This window comes from Lethenteron reissneri, chromosome 62 (genome assembly GCF_015708825.2).
Source record: "Lethenteron reissneri isolate LAM-NWPU_2019-01 chromosome 62, ASM1570882v1, whole genome shotgun sequence".
NCBI lineage: Eukaryota > Metazoa > Chordata > Hyperoartia > Petromyzontiformes > Petromyzontidae > Lethenteron > Lethenteron reissneri.
Genome location: NC_083840.1, coordinates 4,359,882 through 4,379,902, shown reverse-complemented (window position 1 = coordinate 4,379,902; position 20,021 = coordinate 4,359,882). Strand labels below are relative to the sequence as shown.

The 20,021-nt window shown below is 50.5% G+C and overlaps 1 protein-coding gene and 1 long non-coding RNA gene across 3 annotated transcripts in view; both read left to right on the top strand.

The window, feature by feature from the left end:
- LOC133358501 (immunoglobulin superfamily member 10-like) overlaps positions 1-15,330 on the top strand; it is a 41,140-nt gene extending 25,810 nt beyond the window's left edge. The window contains exons 5-14 of one of the 2 annotated variants that reach the window (XM_061576850.1): positions 4,233-4,523; positions 5,410-5,748; positions 6,987-7,145; positions 7,296-7,317; positions 7,700-7,812; positions 8,297-8,359; positions 8,878-8,928; positions 9,913-9,990; positions 11,135-11,175; positions 11,938-15,330. In XM_061576850.1, coding sequence (XP_061432834.1) covers positions 4,233-4,523; positions 5,410-5,748; positions 6,987-7,145; positions 7,296-7,317; positions 7,700-7,812; positions 8,297-8,359; positions 8,878-8,928; positions 9,913-9,990; positions 11,135-11,175; positions 11,938-11,988 — 1,208 coding nt within the window. In that variant the 3' untranslated portion in view covers positions 11,989-15,330. Of the gene's footprint in view, positions 1-4,232; positions 4,524-5,409; positions 5,749-6,986; positions 7,146-7,295; positions 7,318-7,699; positions 7,813-8,296; positions 8,363-8,877; positions 8,929-9,912; positions 9,991-11,134; positions 11,176-11,937 lie in introns of both variants that reach the window. The other variant, XM_061576849.1, reaches the window with a different exon arrangement.
- A 3,107-nt stretch (positions 15,331-18,437) lies between these two features.
- LOC133358559 (uncharacterized) lies at positions 18,438-19,227 on the top strand. Its single transcript, XR_009757096.1, has 2 exons — positions 18,438-18,559; positions 18,681-19,227. It is a non-coding gene; the product is annotated as an uncharacterized LOC133358559 (long non-coding RNA).
- The last annotated feature ends 794 nt before the right edge of the window (positions 19,228-20,021 follow it).

The window sequence follows — 20,021 nt, the reverse complement described above, 5'->3', positions numbered from 1 at the left end:
TGGAAAAGCATTGCACACATATGCATTGTTCTTGATAGGATGTCGGAACGCCATGGAAGATATTGAGTACATGGATGAAATGGATAATCTCACGAACATGCGAGTGATCATCTCAAAGCTTCCATACACGATGAGAGAGAAGTGAAGAGGGAAGGCCTTCAATGTTCAAGAAAGACAAGGAAGAAGAGGCAGGTTTACAGACTTGGTGGACTTCGTCGACAAGCAAGCAAAAGTTGCAATGGATCCGCTGTTTGGAGACATGCAGGACACCAACAGAGGCATTGCGGGAAAGGTAAAAGACAAGACTGCAGAGATAAAGACCCATCAGATGAGTGGCCTTAAAGGAAGCAGTTTTGCAATAAGCGTCATGCCTTCTGAAGAAGGGGAAGCACAATACTCACCTCGGGAAAAATAGTCGAGGCAAGCCTGCTAATGGCTTCCAGAAACCGTGCTTGTTCTGTGATCAGGGAACAGCCACAGAAATACAGAATTGAGTTTCTGAAGAAAAGAGGACTTTGCTTTGGATGTCTTATACAAGGGCACCTTAGCAAGGAGTGTAAGAAAAGAATTACATGTCAAGAGTGTAACTTGAAGCATCCAAGCGTGCTGCACGTCCATTAAAGAAAACTGTGTCACCTCTAAAAGGAATGAAGATGGCACGACTGAAGAGAAAGATAGCCTCAAGTGCTACTTGCGTCCCTTAAGCATGAAACCTGTGGCTACACCGGGGCTGGAGACGAACATTGTATTCTCGCCATTGTTCCAGTGAAAATCAAATCCAAACGAAGCGGCGAGTGTATCATGGATCCAGGGAGTTCAGCGACATTTTGTACTGAAATCCTGAGGAAACAACTCAACGTCAGAGGCAGTAGAACTGAAATCCTTCTGCGAACCATGGGTCAGGAGAAGTTGGTACACAGTAATATCCTGTCAGACCTGGAAGTGAGTGGACTTGAAGAGGGAGATTATATTGACCTGCCAATGGTCTTCACCCACAGTGACATTCCAGTGAAGAAATGAAACATACCATTACAGCATGATGTTGAGAGATGGCCCTATCTGAGAGAAGTGCACCTCCCATGCATTGAGGCAGAGATAGGCCTGCTGATAGGAACTAATGCACACAGAGCAATGGAACCATGGAAGGTGATAAATAGTGAAGGTGATGGACCCTACGCAATCAAGACCACTTTTGGCTGGGTAGTGAACGAACCTATGAGAACAGGAGATGCCAATGGAACATGGCAAAGTTTCACAACAAACTGTATCTCCATCTCAAACATTGAAGAACTGTTAGTCCAACAATACAACACAGACTTCTCAGAATGCAGTTGTAAGGACAAACCAGAGATGTCACAAGACGACCATCAGTTCATGCAATCTGTGACAAGGTCAGCAGATTTAACACGTAGGCTTTCGCGACCAATATTATTCATAATAAACGTTTTTGTGTTAGATCGCGTTATTTATAAATGTTGTGTAACCCTCCACCACCCGACACGGCCAATCAGCAAAAAAGTGTCACGTTGACAAAAGACAAATAGTTCACTGCTTTCGCCCACCGGTGTGTTGAAGAGTGAAACCACAACATTTGCAATTTTTGAGTACGACGTTTGGCTGGCAATTGCATCCAGCATCATCGGGCAATTCGCCAAAACTGGCTGATGGACACTATACCACTGGTTTGCCATTGAGAAGTGAGAATATGAAAATGCTGAACAACTGCTGCATTGCAAGGCAGCACATCAGCAGTCTCAATAGAAGGCTGGGCAAGAGCCCAGATTTCCACGAGGACTACAAAATCTGCATGAGAGACATTGCAAAGGGCTTTGCTGTTAAAATGCTTAAAAAGCAGCTGGAACAAGAAGGCAGAAGAGTGTGGTGTATTCCTCACCATGGGGTGTACCACCCGAAGAAAAAGAAGATGAGTGTAGTCTTCGTCTGCATTGCAACATACCAAGGAACCTCATTGAATGAACAGTTACTCCAAAGACCCAATCTCGCCAACACTCTCAATGGTGTGTTGACCAGATTTGGAAAAGAACTTTGGGGTACGATGGCGGACATCGAGTGGTGGCCTGATGGTGACCTGAGTCAAGCCACAGAGGAGTACAGAATGACTGCGTACCTGTTTGGAGTCACTTCATCACCCAGCTGTGCATCCTATGCACTAAGAAGAACAGCCGGAGATGGAAGAACCGAGTCAACACCAGAGGCGGTTGACACAGTACGCATGAACTTCTAAATCGACGACTGCTTGAAGCCTGTGTCATCTGAAGACCGTGCTGTCACTCTGTCGAGAGATCTCCGAACTTTGTGTTTTAGTGAGGGAATCTACTTGACAAAGTGGGTAAGCAACAGCAGAGATGTCATATCGTTTATCACAGAAAAAGAAAGAGCCATAAAGGTGGATAAGATGCTCGGACAAGGACATCAAGTGCTGCTCAAAGAGTCTACCTTTTGGACGGATAGCACTACAGCGCTGAAGTACATAGAGAATGAAACCACTCGTTTCAAGACCATTGTGGCAAACATGATCGCTACAATCCGTGAGGCCACAGAACCGACCCATTAGAAGTATTTCAATACCTTAGTGAACCCAGCAAATCATGCTTCAAGAGGTTTGAAAGCTGAAAACTTCATCAAAAGTGAAAAATGGATTCGGGGACCCAAATTCCTGCGGATGGCTCCAAGTGAATGGCACGAACGACCAATTCAAATGAGTCAAAACTCAGATGACGATGAGATCAAGAAGTCGGTAACAGTCAATCTTCTCGGTATCAAAGAGAACTCTAATACAGTGAACAGACTTGTCAATCACTACTCAAGTTGGTATCATCTGAAGAATGCAGTTGCATGGTTTTTCCGAATGAAAGCGATTCTGCTGCATTTGAGGAATAAAATAAAATAGTTTGAGCTACAATCAGTCAGGCTGAAAGTAACCCAGAGAGGCAGAATATACTTCTCAAGCAGTGCATGCAGAAACTTAAATTCTATATTTGAATCTTTCGTGACTGCAAGGATTCATATTCTTAGGTTTTTTCGGTAAAGTCACGTAGGTAAAAAAATAAAATTAATAAAAGTAAAATATTATTATTTTTATTTTATTTTACTTTTATTAATTTTAATTTTTTACCTACGTGACTTTACCGAAAAAACCTAAGAATACAGAAACTTAAAGCTACACTGGAAAAGGAACTTCTTACAGTATAAAATTTAACCCAGGCTGAGATCGACTTAATCCGCTTCAGCCAGAAGAATTATCAAGACCATTCCAGTCTCCAACAGTTCTGTCTGTCGTGTGTGTGTGTGTGTGTTAAAACGAAGTTCAGCACACTAGAACGACCTATTAAAAAGCTCTGTCTGTTACAAGAACCAGCATTAAAGTATACGGATAAGATAAAGAGAAGGCTCAAGACAACCAATAAGTGGCAGAAATACAAGAAGTTATTATTGTTATAAGTGACGATTATTATTTAGAGTTTGTGGCTCTTAAGGTTAAAGTTAAGAGTAACTGGTATGCTCCCTGCCTAGCCAATTAGGGGCTGGTAATGTAAGAGCCATAAGACAGAAAGTGAGTGTATTATTTCTGTATATACATTTGATGTACATCTGTCATACATTTGTTGACGGACTGGTTATATTTGATTTTGAATATTCCAACTGTTTAGAAACCCCCCCTGTGGTTAGATGCTCCGTTGGTTGAACCCATGACGTCACTTCCGGTTTTTGCAGTATAAACGTGGGGCTATGAGAAGAGCCGGGTGGGGAGCGAATGGATACAGTCTTTTACCGTGCGACAGGGTGATGCACTACGTGAACAGGCGAAGATATAACTTTAGAAAACGCTCGTTTTGTGCAACTAAGAAATAAAGAAACACGTTGAGTTAAGACACCTCAAACACAGGAGATCTCGGGACAGACCCAGCAGGTGCCATGGGTGGGCTGACTGAGATAACCGGCAGATGCACCAAGCTCTACCCCCTACCGTGCCAACTTGCCGCATCTTAGCAGCCCGGTTGTGAAGAGACAGACACACACACAGCCAGACCCAAGTCTCGAACCCATGGCCTCCAATCGTGTCTGCTCAGTGCTTCCGACACAGCCATTGTGAACCCCCCCTCCCCTTCGTGCCTCGCCCCCTCACCGCTTGAACTTATCCATCAATCTCCTCCCCCCTCACCCTCTCTGCCCCCTCCAACCCACCACCACCACCATACGACTCCACGTAGAGGTCATCACCAACGCGATGCTGCAACTGCTTCCGCCCTCGCCGCCCAAATTTGGCGACAGCGCGACCCTGCAGTGCTCTGCAGCAAGCGTCACCAGCGGCGCCGGCCTCGTGTTCTCCTTCTATAAGTATGGCGACCTCATCGCCACGCTCAAGCCCGCTGCCGCGAACCTCGGCTCCGCTAACTACACCATCAGCAACTTGGCATTCAGCCACCGCGGCAGCTACTCGTGCCGCGCGGAGAACCCAGTGAGCAATGGGACGAGCGCGCCCGTGCTGCTGGAGCTCGAATGTGAGTAAAGGGATGGAGAGAGATAGAGAAGAGGTCCCACTACGCTCCACCACCACCTCTCCCCTTCCCCCCCACCACCACCACCACCACCCCCTCCACCAAATTTTATTGAGCGGTCCCCTCGCCCCTGATTCGTGATGATGAAAAGTATCTCGGCGTATTCAGATCCCGGATAAACGCGGAAAGCCATTGTACTCGGGGGCGGCAGCAGCAGCGGCGACGGCATCGTCCAGTCGCCGTCAGCCGCACAATCCACTGCTGGATGATGGCCTATCCTCCCAAGCCATCGCTGTTTCTCACAATCCCTCAATGTGTCAATCCACCTAGCACCTCTTCGTACAAGTGAATCGCAACAGGGGGGCAATTTTGTGGGAACTCAACTGTCTCTTGCCAATAGAGTCTAGCGCGAAATTTATTGAGACCTGCCAATGTCTTGCGAGGCTCGGCTGAGACTCGTGGTGGGCTGGGAGCTGCTCCCTCCCTCTGTCAGCCTCACTGACGCCTATGTAGCCATGCCGACTCAACCCACCAGCCCCCAAGGAAGAAACGAGCGGACCTCCATGTGCTGAGCATGAGCGACGTCACAACCCCACCCACCAATTGGGTAGCCCCCCACCCTTCTGCTCTGGTAGCCCCGCATCCACATCCAGACTTCCCTCCAGATCTATAATTCCCTCCACAACTCAGATTCACATCATCGCAGCACTGGGGGGAACTTCACAATGAGCCAAAACCCGCGCATAAAATTAAAAAAATGGCGTCATGAAAACCACAAAATGGCATCACTGCAGAAATAACAAAATGGCGACCCTGAAAACAAAATGGCGCCGTTGATGTGAAAATAAAGAACCGCATCGTCACCACCGCTCTCCCGACTGCTCCGCAGGCGCGACGACCAGCGGCGCGGCGAACCTGACCGTGCCCAGCACCTCTATTATCTCGACGCCTGGCCTCGACTCCACGTTGTCCTTGAGCTATGCCTTCTTCGGCAAGGCGAACGTCATCTGGACGTTCGGCGAGCAGACGGTGGCGAGCTGGATCCTGCCGGGGAACGGAGCGGAGCCGCAGGAGTTTTCTGAAGGAAACGGCTACGTCGGACGGACTGCAGCCTACGCCAATGGGTCCTTGCGCGTCAAGCTGGCGCAAGTGAAGGACAGGGGGAGCTACAAGTTCACTGCGGTGCCGTGCACGGGACAGCAGTCTAGCGCGGCTGTCGCTCTGATAGGTCTGCAGCATGGTTTATTTTGGTTAGACGGTTGCCGTCGTTGACTTGCTGTTACGCCAGTGTGTGTTTTTGTTAGGTAGCTATTTTTTCTAATCTGCGGTCTGGTGGAAGAGATGGAAAGCGTTTTCTCGAGATTTTCTGTGTTTGGCCTGTGGAATTTGGCTCCGAAGTTACTTTGTGGGCTTTAAACTATTTTTTGACACATTTTTTTATTGAATGCCCTTTTGTTGCACATTTTTTAAAACTTTTAAATACACTTCAAACTTTCAGAACTTGCCACACCAACTGCACTGTTAAAGGTTACACTGGGGGACCTTTGTCTGGGTGTGGTGTTTATGTACATAGGCGCTACCACTCCTCGCCAACGGCACGTGCCCTAACTGCCCTGTCGCAGGCGACGCGTTGCTAAACGCCACAGCTCATGTGAAACTTCTGGATGTATGATCTCATCTCAACATGAGACTAGCTAAACCAGCTTTCTGTTAAACCATGGCAACTCGTCTCCAAGAGTATGCATTTGTCCACTCCGTATTATCTTGCTGATCAACGCGCACCGGGCCTCAGCAGACCCACGTCAATCCTCAGCCCATGGCGATCTGCCATTGCCCGCCACGTGCGAACTTTGTACCAGAATCAGAGCTATGAGGCTTTTATTCACAGAAGCCCAGTTGGGGCGATGCCACCAGCGCAGTCCCTGTAAGACCTGGAAGCAGTAACAGGGCTCACGTCATGGGGAATCCGTGCCTGAGCCTGAGCCTGAGGTGTCGTTCCAAAGAGCTCACTACGTACATGTGATCGGTGCGCATTCGTGATAGACTGGACTCGTGAGAGTGCAAGATAAGAAATGCACTTGACTTACTAACTTACTATATTTTACTAACTTGTGTTTCTTCACACACCTGTGAGACGGACTAACTTGTGTTTCTCCCCACACCTGCAAGACTTACTAACCTGTGTTTCTTCACACACACACACGTAAGACTTACTAACCTGTGTTTCCCCACATACACGTAATACTTCCTCACTAACTTGTATTTCCCTACACATGTAAGACTTTTGTTTCCTAACAGACATACGACTTACTAATTTGTTTCTCCACACACACACACGTAAGACTCGCTATCTTGTATTTCCCCACGCACGTACGACTTACTACCTTGTGTTTCTCCACACGCACAAGTAAGACTTCCTTACTAACTCACGTTCCCCCTCCACCCCCCCCCCCCCCCACATCACAGAGGATCCGTGGCCTGCGACTCGCTCGGCCATCATCGGCGGCGTGGTGGGCGGAGTGGGCGGCCTGCTGCTGCTCCTGCTGCTGCTGCTGCTCATCCTCATGTGCCGACGCAAGCGCAAGCAGAAAAAGAGCCCGCCGCCCAAATCCAACAAGAACACGAGTGAGGGGCCCCTACCCCCCCCCCCCCCCCCGCACTGCCCCCTCCACTCCCTTCCTTTTAAAATTAAAGATTTTACGTGTTTTACAATTGTGCAACAAAATCAATCTGTGCTCTCTTTTTATCCTCTCCCTCCCTCTCCATTCCCCACAGAGACTCAAGTGGAGACCGTGAGGTGAGTTGGTGGTGGTGGCCACCACCCCCCCCACTCCCCCCACCCCCCCACCCCCCCTCACCCCCCCTTTTCTCCGTTGCAACCAACGAGGTCGCACGCCGCTTGACCTCAGCATGGCGAGATGTTAACTACCTCGCCTAGTCTACAGCAGGTCGTAGGTTAGATCCTGACCCCTGACGCCTGCTGCTGTATATTTGGAGTCTGCGTCTCTCTCTCTCTCTCATCATCATCACGGTGGCTAGGAGATGTTAACTATCTTGCCTGGTGTACAGGAGGTCGTGGGTTCAGATGCCGACCCTTGTTGACGGCCTTGTTGACGGCGTTGTTGACGGCGTTGTTGACGGCGTTGTTGACGGCGTTGTTGACGGCCTTGTTGACGCAGACGCATGGAGCCACCGCCGGAGCACCAGAGGCCGTGGACGACGGGCGACGCCATGGGCGGACGGAACGGCACGCTCAACACGTCGTTCCACCCCAACGGGAACGCACACACCGGTGGGACGACGCCTTTTCCACTGACACCAAACCGAGCCATGCCAAGGCCGTGCCGGGCCAGCCTGGCTCGGGTCGGGTTGCTTTTCCACTGGCACAAACTGAGCCATGCTGAGTCAGCCTGGCATGGTCCAGGTTGCTTTTCCACTGGCACAAACCGAGCCGTGTTGAGCCAGCCTGGCGCGGTACAGTTTGCTTTTCCACTGGGACAAACCGAGCCATCTGAGCCAGCCTGGTGCGGTACGGGTTGCTTTTCCACTGGCACAAACTGAGCCATCTGAGCCAGCCTGGCATGGCCCGGGATGCTTTTCCACTGGCACAAACCGAGCCGTACCAGGGCCATGCCGAGCCTCGGGGAGACCGGGTCTCCAGGTCTCTGGGTCGGAGTTTCGAGCGAGACGCAGGGAAGGTGGTGGGACCGGCTTCTGCGTTTGCCGTCTGTGCTGCTCCGTGTCTCGACGTCCCCGCGTGTGTCTTCCCGTCCCAGACACGATGGGGCGATCGAACCCGGCCTACAACTCCTACAGGCCCGACCTCTCCAGAGGAGCACGCGGTGAGGCAACGGTCGCAGCGCGACGGCCACTCGTGTCCGAGCGTACCCGGGAGGAGGGGGGGGGACCAGGAGGTGGGCCCAGTCAAAGCTTGGGACGGCCAACGAGAAGCCGACCGGCGTTTTCGCGCGAAATTTCTCGCGAAATTACTTCACCAGGGAAAAAATGGCGGCACGTTGTCGCGGTGACGTCGCCATGGTGACGTCACGGGAAAGTTGCCCGATGTTGCGTCGCGTATTTGGCACGTGATGTTAGCGTGTTCGGCACGTGACAGTAGCGTGATTGCGTCGTGACATTAGCGTGATTGCCTCGTGACGTTAGCGTGTTCGCTGCGTGACGTTAGTGTGTTCGGCACGTGACAGTAGTGTGATCGGTCCGTGACGGTCGCATGTTCGCCGTGTGATGTTAGCATGTTCGGCACGTGACAGTAGCATAATCACCCCGTGATGTTAGCGTGTTCGCCACGTGACGTTAGTGTGTTCGCCCCGTGACAGTAGTGTGTTTGCGTGGCGTGTAGGCGGCGACGACGACGACTGGAGAATGGATCGCAGCTCAGTGAGACCCCCAAGTGAGTGTCAATGTTTACCGCTCCTCCTCCTGCGCACAAAGACAAAGATCCCACGTGTAGCCTCTCACAGACTGTTGGGGCAAGTGCTGTTAGCGAGTAGCTGGCCACCCACCCACACGAGCGGGTGGGTGGCCAGCACCACGCCCGGCCGCCTTTGTCTCCCCCAGCGGCGATGTTTACACAGCACATCGCACCAGGTGCTCAATTGAGGCCGAGTCGACCTCGGGGAGGCCCAGGACCGGTTCAGATAATCGTCACTGGTGTTGGGACTTTGAGCGGGAATCGAACTCGGGTCGCCGGGTTCATAGCGCAGCGTAGCGCTAACTGCTACACACACACGTACACACACACGTACACGCACACACGCATACACGTACACACACACGCACACACACGTACACACGCATGTACACACACACACACGTACACGCACACACGCATACACGTACACACACACGCACACACACACGTACACACACACGTACACGCACACATGTACACACGTACACACACATGTGCACACACACACGTGCACGTACACGCACACACGCACGCACACACACATACACACACACACAGGTACACACATACACACACACACGTACACGCACACATGTGCACACACACACGTGCACGCACACGCACGCACACACACGTACACACACACAGGTACACACGTACACATACACACACACACGTGCACGCACACACACACATGTACACACACGTACACACACACCCATACAAGAGACAAAGGTTCCCTGTGTAGCCTCGACCATAGCTACAGGGGGATGGGGGGAGATAGGTGGGGGGGACCGCGCCTTTGATGACGACATGGCGATGGCGATGACGACGATGACGCGGCAACGATGACGACGTGGCGGCGATGACGATGACGTCGTTCGTGCGCGTTCCTGAGTGCCCATTGGCTGGCCGGTGCTGTTACCGTGGCGACTGCTTGTGCTGACCGTCCGCTCCCCGCAGGCGTGGACGAGATGTCCCTGCCGGCCGGCGCCGATTTCTCCTACGCCAACAGATACTCTAACTCCACAAAATCACAAGGTGAGCGTCGCAACACCAACACTGCCACCAACCACCCACTGACACCAACACCAACACCCACTGACACCACCATCACCCACCCACCCACTAACACCATCACCACCCACCAACACCACCCACCCACCAACACCACCCACCCACCAACACCACCAACACCACCCACCAACCAACACCACCAACACCACCCACCAACACCACCCACCAACCAACACCACCAACACCACCCACCCACCAACACCACCAACACCACCCACCAACACCACCCACCCACCAACACCACCAACACCACCCACCAACCAACACCACCACCAACACTACCCACCAACACCACCAACACCACCAACACCACCAACACCACCCACCCACTAACACCACCACCACTACCACCACCCACCACCACCCACTGACACCACCACCACCCACCAACACCACCACCCACCCACCCACTGACACCACCACCACCACCAACATCACCAACACCACCCACCCACTAATGCCACCACCCACCCGCCACCCACCCACCCACCAACACCACCACCCACCGACCCACCAGCACCACCACCACCAGCCACCCACACCACCAACATCACCACCCACCAACACCACCCACCACCACCACCCACCCACCACCACCACCCACTAAAACCAACACCACCAACACCACCTACCCACCACTAACACCACCCACCACCAACACCACCAACACCACTCACCCACCACCAACACCACCCACCAACACCACCCACCAACCCACCCACCAACACCACCAATACCACCCACCCACCCACCACCAACACCACCCACCCACCACCAACACCACCCACCCACCACCAACACCACCCACCCACTCACCACCAACACCACCCACCCACTAACACCACCCACCCACCAACACCACCCACCCACCACCAACACCACCCACCCACTAACAATACCACTACCCACCACCACTCACCGCCCAACCACTAAACTTCCCACCACCACCCACCCACCACCACCAACACCACCCACCCACCACCAACCCACCCACCCACCACCACCCACCCACCCACCACCCACCACCTACCCACCACCCACCCACCACCTACCCACTGAGGGGGACCAGGGCATGCATCTAACCGGGGTATTTTATTTTCTTCCACAGATCCTTTAGACAATGTCGGGTTCCCGGACTCCCTGTCAGAGGTAAGATACCCGACAGAATGACCAATATACAAAACCACATGTTCTAAGTGTCTTTCAATATAAATCAGTCGTACAGACCATTCATAAGTACGGTACATTATTACATGTAAGTATGTAAGTAAGTTGAAGTTCTTTCGCACTGCACATAGCCACCGTAGTCATCGGAGGTGAAGCTTGGAAAATGTAATTCTTAAACTGTAAATGACAACATTAAACTATCTCTCTGTACCTCTCCCCTCTTACCCCATCTCTCTCCCTGTGTCTCCCCCCTGTGTCTCTCTCATCTCTCCCCGCGTGTCTCTCTCTCTCTCTCTTCCCTGCATGTCTCTCCCATCTTCACCCTCTCTCTTTCTGTGTATCTCTCTCTGTGTGTGTCTCTCTCACTGTATCTCTCTCTGTGTGTCTCTGTGTGTGTCTCTCTCACTGTGTCTCTCTCTCTGTGTGTGTCTCTCTCACTATCTCTCTCTCTGTGTCTCTGTGTGTGTCTCTCTCACTGTGTCTCTCTCTGTGTGTGTCTCTGTGTGTGTCTCTCTCACTGTGTCTCTCTCTGTATGTGTCTCTCTCACTGTGTCTCTCACTGTGTCTCTCTCGGTGTGTCTCTGTGTGTGTCTCTCTCACTGTGTCTCTCACTGTGTCTCTCTCTGTGTGTCATTCTCTTTGTCTATATTTCTCTCTACCCCCCCCCCCCTCTCTATATATGTGTATGTCTCTCTTTGTCTCTTTCTGTCTCTCTCTCTCTACCCCGCTCTCTCCCTCTTACAGCTGACGAACGTGCCATCGAACCCCAAGTTCCGAGCCATGACTGCCGTGTGAATGCAGAGTGCGCTGGTCTCACGGCACACAAATCGCATTGTACGTGCGTGCGTGTGCGTGCGCGTACCCACCAACACCAAAACCCGCCATTCAGCCACTAAGTCAGTTTAACACGCAGTAGGCTTTCACGACCAATATCATCAATAGTACAGGTTTCTTTTGGTTAGATCACGTAAATATATAAATGTGTCGTTAAACCCACCAACCCCCCCGACACAGCCAAATTAGTAAGGTTTGTCTCGTAAACAGAACAAAATGTTACAAATTGAACGATTGCTGTAGTAGTAACTAATTGGCGCGTTGTTTACTTCACAAACCTTACTGGCTGTGTCGGGTGGTGGAGGGTTACGACACATTTATACTTACGGGATCTAACCCAAAAAACCTTTATTACGTGTAATATTGGTCGCGAAAGCCTACATGTTAAATGTTAAACGTATTGTGGGAGCCTCGTTTTTAGTGTAAAAAGAATGGATAATACGCTGTCATTTGATAACAATTGTATGTTAATAGCCTGAAAAAGTCTCCACGATTGTAAATGTTGCGGTGTAGTGTGAATACCGCGGCGCATTACGGAACAACAACGGCTTTCTCAGCTGTGGACGAATTCCAGGTTAAGTGACGCTTCACTTTCTCATAAGCACATTGAGTGGTGCCCGAGCGTACGCATAAGGGGGGGAGGGGGGGGGGGGTGGAGCGTTTTATATTTGGTATTTTATTTTTATTCACTTCAAATTAGACTTTGTACAAAAAAAATCTTGTCGTTCAAGTACTCGGTGTAACCTCTATAATCGGTTTGTATGTTGATCGCCCAAAGTAAATCTTTTTTTTAACGAGAACTTTTTTCGCCAACGATCTCGGCAACAGAAGTGACGGCGCGCTTCGGGAAGAAGTACCGGCGTCGCAGGAAGTGACCTCACAGGAAGGATCGTCACTTCCTGTGACATCACTTCCTGTGACATCACCTCTTGTGACGTCACTTCCTGTAACATCGCTTCCAGCGACGACAAAATAGGAAATAGTGTATTTATACTGGAGGAGGAATCCGATGAGCTGTAAAGATCTTTTTCACAGATGTCAGAACCTTGCAACAACAAAGAATACAAACAAAACACGACAGGAAACACGATGCCACATTTACATCAACCCCAAACAACAACAAGAACTATTCCGGATCATGTGAATTTTTAAACATCGAGGTCCCCGAGTTTTTTTGGCGTTTATATATCAAATGGAAAATCAGGAAAAACATCCCACGCACACACGAACAAACATGCATGTCCGATTCACATTGTATGTGCGCACACGTGTACGCACGCATAAACACGCACTCACGCATGCAAGATCTTACTTGCGCGCATACACACACCCAAACATATACAGGGTATATATGTTCGCACATTCACCTATAGATGTGCAATCACTTGTATACCGATATATTTATAATAAATTGGTGCCTTTGGTATTCGGGCGTTCCTTATAGCGCAAGACTGGGACATTTATGCAAACAAGTGCGCATACAAATGTACACAACGCTTCTGTAGAGCCGGACTTTCTGGTCATTTCCGTGATGATCGGGGGTCCCTGTAAACACGTGCCAATCGGGTGGAGCAGCGCTGGTGGTCTCCGGGGAAAGACGTGACCCAAACTGCATTCTGCCTGGCCCATGGGCAGCCACACACCCTGAAGCAAACCGCAATTTGAAACTGGAGTTCGCAAACGATATTTGGGGGCGGACACGGTGGCTAGGAGATGTTAACTACCTCGTCGGGTATACAGGAGGGTGTGGGTTTGATCCCGACCCTGATGACGCCTGCTGTTGATTTGGAGTTTGCATCTCTCTCATCATCACGGTGGCTAGGAGATGTTAACTACCTCACCGGGCATACAGGAGGTCGTGGATTCGATCCCTGACCCTGAGGATACCTGCTGTTGATTTGGAGTTTGCATCTCTATCATCATCATCACGGTGGCTAGGAGATGTTAACTACCTCGCCGGGTATACAGGAGGGTGTGGGTTCGATCCCGACCCTGATGACGCCTGCTGCTGTATATTTGGAGTTTGCATCTCTCTCATCATCATCACGGTGGCTAGGAGATGTTAACTACCAAGCCTGGTATACAGGAGGTCGTGGGTTCGATTCCTGACCCTGATGATGCCTACTGTTGATTTGGAGTTTGCATCTCTCTCATCATCACGGTGGCTAGGAGATGTTAACTACCTCGCCGGGCATACAGGAGGGCGTGGGTTCGATCCCGACCCTGATGATGCCTGCTGTTGATTTGGAGTTTGCATCTCTCTCTCATCATCACGGTGGCTAGGAGATGTTAACTACCTCACCGGGCATACAGGAGGGCGTTGGTTCGATCCCGACCCTGATGATGCCTGCTGTTGATTTTGAGTTTGCATCTCTCTCTCATCATCATCATCACGGTGGCTAGGAGATGTTAACTACCAAGCCTGGTATACAGGAGGTCGTGGATTCGATTCCTGACCCTGATGATGCCTACTGTTGATTTGGAGTTTGCATCTCTCTCATCATCACGGTGGCTAGGAGATGTTAACTACCTCACCGGGCATACAGGAGGTCGTGGGTTCGATCCCTGACCCTGAGGATACCTGCTGTTGATTTGGAGTTTGCATCTCTATCATCATCACGGTGGCTAGGAGATGTTAACTACCAAGCCTGGTATACAGGAGGGCGTGAGTTCGATAACAACCCTGACGCCTGCTGTTGTATATTTGTAGTTTTCGTGTCTCTCTCTCTCTGTGGTCGCGTGGATTTTCTCTGGGTCCTCTGGGTTTTTCCCCTCCACATTTAGTATCACAGTCATGCGTTTTAGAGATTTTATAAATTTGCACGTGATGATGGTAAGCCACTATTGTTGCGCTATCATTTGCGTTGGCCAGGTCGCTTCTGAAAAGAAGAGCTTTCCTAGTTCGGTGGCCATTACCTGGTAAAATCAAAATATCTTCTTGGTTCTTTCGGTACAGTCACGTAGAAGGGAAATAATAAAATAATAAAAATAAAACATAATAAAATAATTCTCACGACGTTTCGGCCACCACGCAAGCAGCCGTCCTCAGGTGAAGAACAGGTCTGTCGGGGAGACAGCGCCTGAATTATTTTATTATTTCCCTTCTACGTGACTTTACCGAAAGAACCAAGAAGATGAATCCCTGCCGTCACGAAAGCTTTAAATCGAAAATCAAAAGAGTTTATAGTTTATAGATAGTTATCCTTTACCGCGAGCGTCAATCAGAACGTATATACATATTTCTTAAACCTTTATCGTTTGTCAATAATATTCGCGCAAGGAATAAACGCCTATGAATATTCACGGCTCGGCAACGTACGTCCGGCTTTCGAATCGTGAGTCTTAGGACTTATGTTCCAGCAGGGCCTTGCCAAGTTTATTCGCAGTGGAAGGCAGGGGCATGGTGTTGCGGTTGTGGTGGTGGTTGCCGTCGCTGCTACTGCTGCCGTGTCGTCCCCGACTGAGTAAACTTTAATTTTGTCTAGGTGGCCGGTGCCTACTTCGCGTTGACGGCGATGTGCAACACTGCGTCTCCAGTTTTGTGAGCGTGTGATTGTTCGCCCCTCTTAACGGCATTCAGCGTCTCTGTCCTGTGTGTGCGTGTTCAACTTTATTCGCACCACCGGACGTAGCCAACCGTGCCAACCGGAGCTGCTGAGGGAAGGGGCAGCCGGCCGAACACAACAACAAACGGTTGTAAAGAAATGAGTTTGTCAATCGAGACGACTGTTTAAAAAGTGCACAGCTCCCAGTGGCTGCCTAATATCGGATTGCAAGAGCGTTCCAGACGGCCGCAGGGAGCACATCCGAATGCGCACGCGATGCGGTGAACCTCTTTTTTTCGACGGCCGAGCTGAAAGCTGCCGCTGTTGCTGCGGGGATTAGCGGAGTTTGCACGACGACGACGGTGGCTTATGCTCCTTGACGAAATCAGCGACGATGCGAGGACGGAATTTGGGACGGAACCGAAATGAAGGAAGAAAAATGTAGAAATAATTTAAATTGTATAATGCTTATTCCATCCTAGGATTCTCCGCAGGGAACTAAAACAGAACCCAGGGGCAGCCTACCGAGCTCAAGAGGGGAGGCGACTTTAAAGCGATGGGTTTTAAAAACAACACTTTGATCGCCCAAAGTAAAGAAAGAGAACGTTGACACAAAGTGTTCCATCGGCCACGGTGTAAATCTTTTATTTAAGGAAACCTTTTTCGTAAATGATCTCGGCAACAGAAGAGTGCCAACGTGACGTCACACTTTAGACGGGGAAGAAGTACTGCCATCGCAGGAAGTGACCTCACAGGAAGGAGCGTCACTTTCTGTGACATCACCTCTTGTGACGTCACTTCCTGCGGTGCGCAAGGCATTCCATCGTTTTGGGTTTGCTGCGAAAGTGACGTCACAGGAAGTGACGAATTCGAAAGATGCCCTCGACTTGCTCCTTTATTCTAGATTTGAAGCTTTCGTGACTGCAAGGATTCATACTCTTAGTTCTTTCGGTAAAGTCACGTAGGTAAAAAATGAAATTAAAATTAATAAAAAAATAAAATAATAAAATCTAAAACGTCGTGATTTCATTATTTTATATTTTTATTAATTTTAATTTCATTTTTTACCTACGTGACTTTACCGAAAGAACTAAGAGTATTGCTCCTTTATCCCCCCGGTCGTGGACAATGTCAAATTGTTCAGTCCAAAAATTCATCGCTGCCGTTCGTTTTCGCCGCGTCGGATTGTACAGCGAGAGCGCTCCGTTGTCCGATTGGGGCGGCGGTGGTGATGGCGGTGGTGATGGCGGTGGTGGTGGTGATGGTGGTGGTGATGGCGGTGGTGATGGCGGTGGTGATGGTGGCGATGATGGCGGTCGTGATGGCGGCGGCGGTGGCTGCGGTGGTGATGGTGGCGGTGATGGCAGCGGCGGTGGCTGCGGTGGTGATGGTGGCGGTTGATGGCGGCGGCGGTGGCTGCGGTGGTGATGGCGGCTGCGGTGGTGATGGCGGTGGTGATGGCGGCGGCTGCTACGCTGCTACACGTGTGATCCGTAACTCAGCGGCAGCAGCGGCGAGGGTTGGATCGCGCGTACGGGTGCGGTGAAACTCCCGTGCCGTGGGTCGTCGAGGTAGAGCCGTGCGGAGTGGACTAATCACGCCATCTGTTTCCATCTGTACGGCAGCGGAGGAGGGGGGGGGATTGAGCGTTGCCCCCTTGTGCAAAGCTTTGGGGTTTTTTGTTTGTTTTCCGGGTGCTCTGGTGTACTCCCTACCTGGTGCAGGAATCCATCGATGTTCTTGTTTTTGTTTACGAAAGGGGAATGCGTTCTGTTTAAAGGGGGGCGGGGAGGGGGTTGGGATAATAAACCACAGGCGGCGTGCGAAACGAAATGGCGTCAGTCGGGGGGAACGGGTTTTCCCGTCGGTTTAATGCGTAGATGTTTTTTTGAAAGCGAGTGGACGCGTACCGGACAGTCGTTCCACCTCCTGCTCCTATTCCATGGGTCTTTCGGTAAAGCCACGTAGATAGAAATAAGTATAACCCGTTTTTCACTATAAATCCTTTATATGCGTGGCGGCTAGAGTCCTCTCGTCCTCTGGCTTGAGATGGCTGCCACCTATGGGTCAGATGATTGTCTGCCAGTATTAAGCAATTGGTAATTCAATATTTAATTTGTTTTCCCTAAACAGTGTAAAATTTAGGAAAACATTTTTCACGAACATTAATTGTCTCGCACAACGAGTCTGTGTGCAAAATGTCAGCTCGATTGGATCACGGGAAGTGGGTTAAAAAACGACCGAAAGGTTTGCACGGTCGTAAGCAAGCAAGCAAGCACGCAAGCAAGCGAACTTAATATAAAGGATTTAAAAAAAATAACAATATCACGACGTTTCGATCGCAACACAAGCAATCGTCATCAGGTGAAAATATATAGAGGGAGAGCTGCTAACCTACAACAAATGCCACCACCTCATGTCACTTTTCACAATACAACAATAATAATGATCAAGAATATTAAATCGATTGAATCATAATTAACTTTAAAACCAATTAGAATTAACCATTTCAGGGCAACTCACCGGAAATAATTTGCTGCATGTTGGAATGATAATCTATAAACGATTTTTTTTTATTTTAGAAGCTACCTGGCGATCACAGATGATAGCTCAACGAAGTGGGCTTATCGTCATCATCATCACGTGGACATTTATAGCAGCCAAATAACTCTAAACGCGTGGTGATGTTGATTCTAAATGTGGAGGGGGGAAACCGTAGGACGTGGAGAAAAATCCACGCGACCACGGGAAGAGAGAGGAAGAGAGACACGCACATTCCAAATATACAGCAGCAGGCGTCAGGGTCTGGATTGAACCCACGACCTCCTGTATCCCAGGCGAGGTAGTTAACATCTCCTAGCCACCGCGGTGCCCTGAATGGCTGGCAAGGCGGCGATGCTGATGATGTGGAGCCGTTCCATTTGCCACTGCTGGGGATAGGGTGCCACAGTGATGAGATGTTAACTACCTCGCCTGGTCTACAGGAGGTCGTGGGTTCGATCCCGACCCTGACGCCTGCTGCTGTATATTTGGAGTTTGCGTCTCTCTCTCTCTCATCATCATCACGGTGGCTAGGAGATGTTAACTACCTCGCCTGGTCTACAGGAGGCAGTGGGTTCAGATCCCGACCCTGACGCCTGCTGCTGTATATTTGGAGTTTGCGTCTCTCTCTCTCATCATCATCACGGTGGCTAAGGGATGTTATCTACCTCGCCTGGTCTGCAGGAGGTCGTGGGTTCGATCCCGACCCTGATCGAACAAAATTTTCCGTCATCACCCCCCCCCCTCTCTCCCCGGGACGTCGGGAAAATGAAAATGAAAAAAAAATATGTTTTTCGACGGGACGGCTGTGTGTAAGTTGGAGTCAAACGAAAACAAAACTCGGCCAAATTGTCGTATGTTCGAGATACACACACACACACACACGGGTTAAACACAGTATGCAGGCTGTTTTATTTTCTCTATATAATGTGTAATTTTATAAGCGCTGCCTAACGAGGTATTTAGTTTCACGTTGGTGTAAAAACCAAATGTGAACTTTGGGACGCTTCCATTTGTCTTCGGCAGCCAAAGTTGACCGAGCGGGTGGGCGAGTGATCGAGCGAAGTTCGCGTGTAAATTGTTTGCAAGTCTTATTAAAATCTTGGAGATTAAATACACGGGTGCCGCGGTGTTGTGTGAGTGTGTGTGCGTGTGTGGGGGTGTGAGCGGGTGGGTGAGTGTGTGAGCGGGTGGGTGAGTGTGTGAGCGGGTGGGTGAGTGTGTGAGCGGGTGGGTGAGTGTGTGAGCGGCTGGGTGAGTGTGTGAGCGGGTGGGTGAGTGTGTGTGTGGGTGGATGAGTGTGCGGGTGAGTGGGTGGGTGAGTGTGTGGGTCGGTGAGTGTGGGGGTGTGTGAGTGGGGATTAGTGTGTAGGTGTGGGGGTGAGTGAGTGAGTGTGTGAGTGAGTGTGTGGGTGTGGGGGAGAGTGTGTTAGCGGGTGGGTGTGTGTATCGGTGTGTGTAGGTGTAGCGGTTAGCGCTACGCTACAAACCCGGCGACCCGTGTTCGATTCCCGCTCACAGCCAACACCACCAGTGACGATTATCTGAACCGGTCCTGGGAGTTTTTTTTAAGGGGAGACAAAGGCGGCCGGGCGTGGTGCTGGCCACCCACCCCCTCGTGTGCCGTGCCGGCCTTCATAGGTGCTCGCTAACAGCACTTGCCCCTACAGTCTGTTACAGGCTACACGGGGGATCCTTGTCTTTGGCTGTTCGCAAGAGTTTTATTTTATACTGGTAGAAACCAGTTACACCAACCTACAGGGGATTGCTGTGGCCGCCTTTGTTCACACCAGACCAGTTAATCTCGTTTGAGGCCGAGTCGACCTAGGGGAGGCCCAGGACCGGTTCAAATAATCGTCACCGGCGGTGGCCGTGAGCGGGAATCGAACTCGGGTCGCCGGGTGCGTA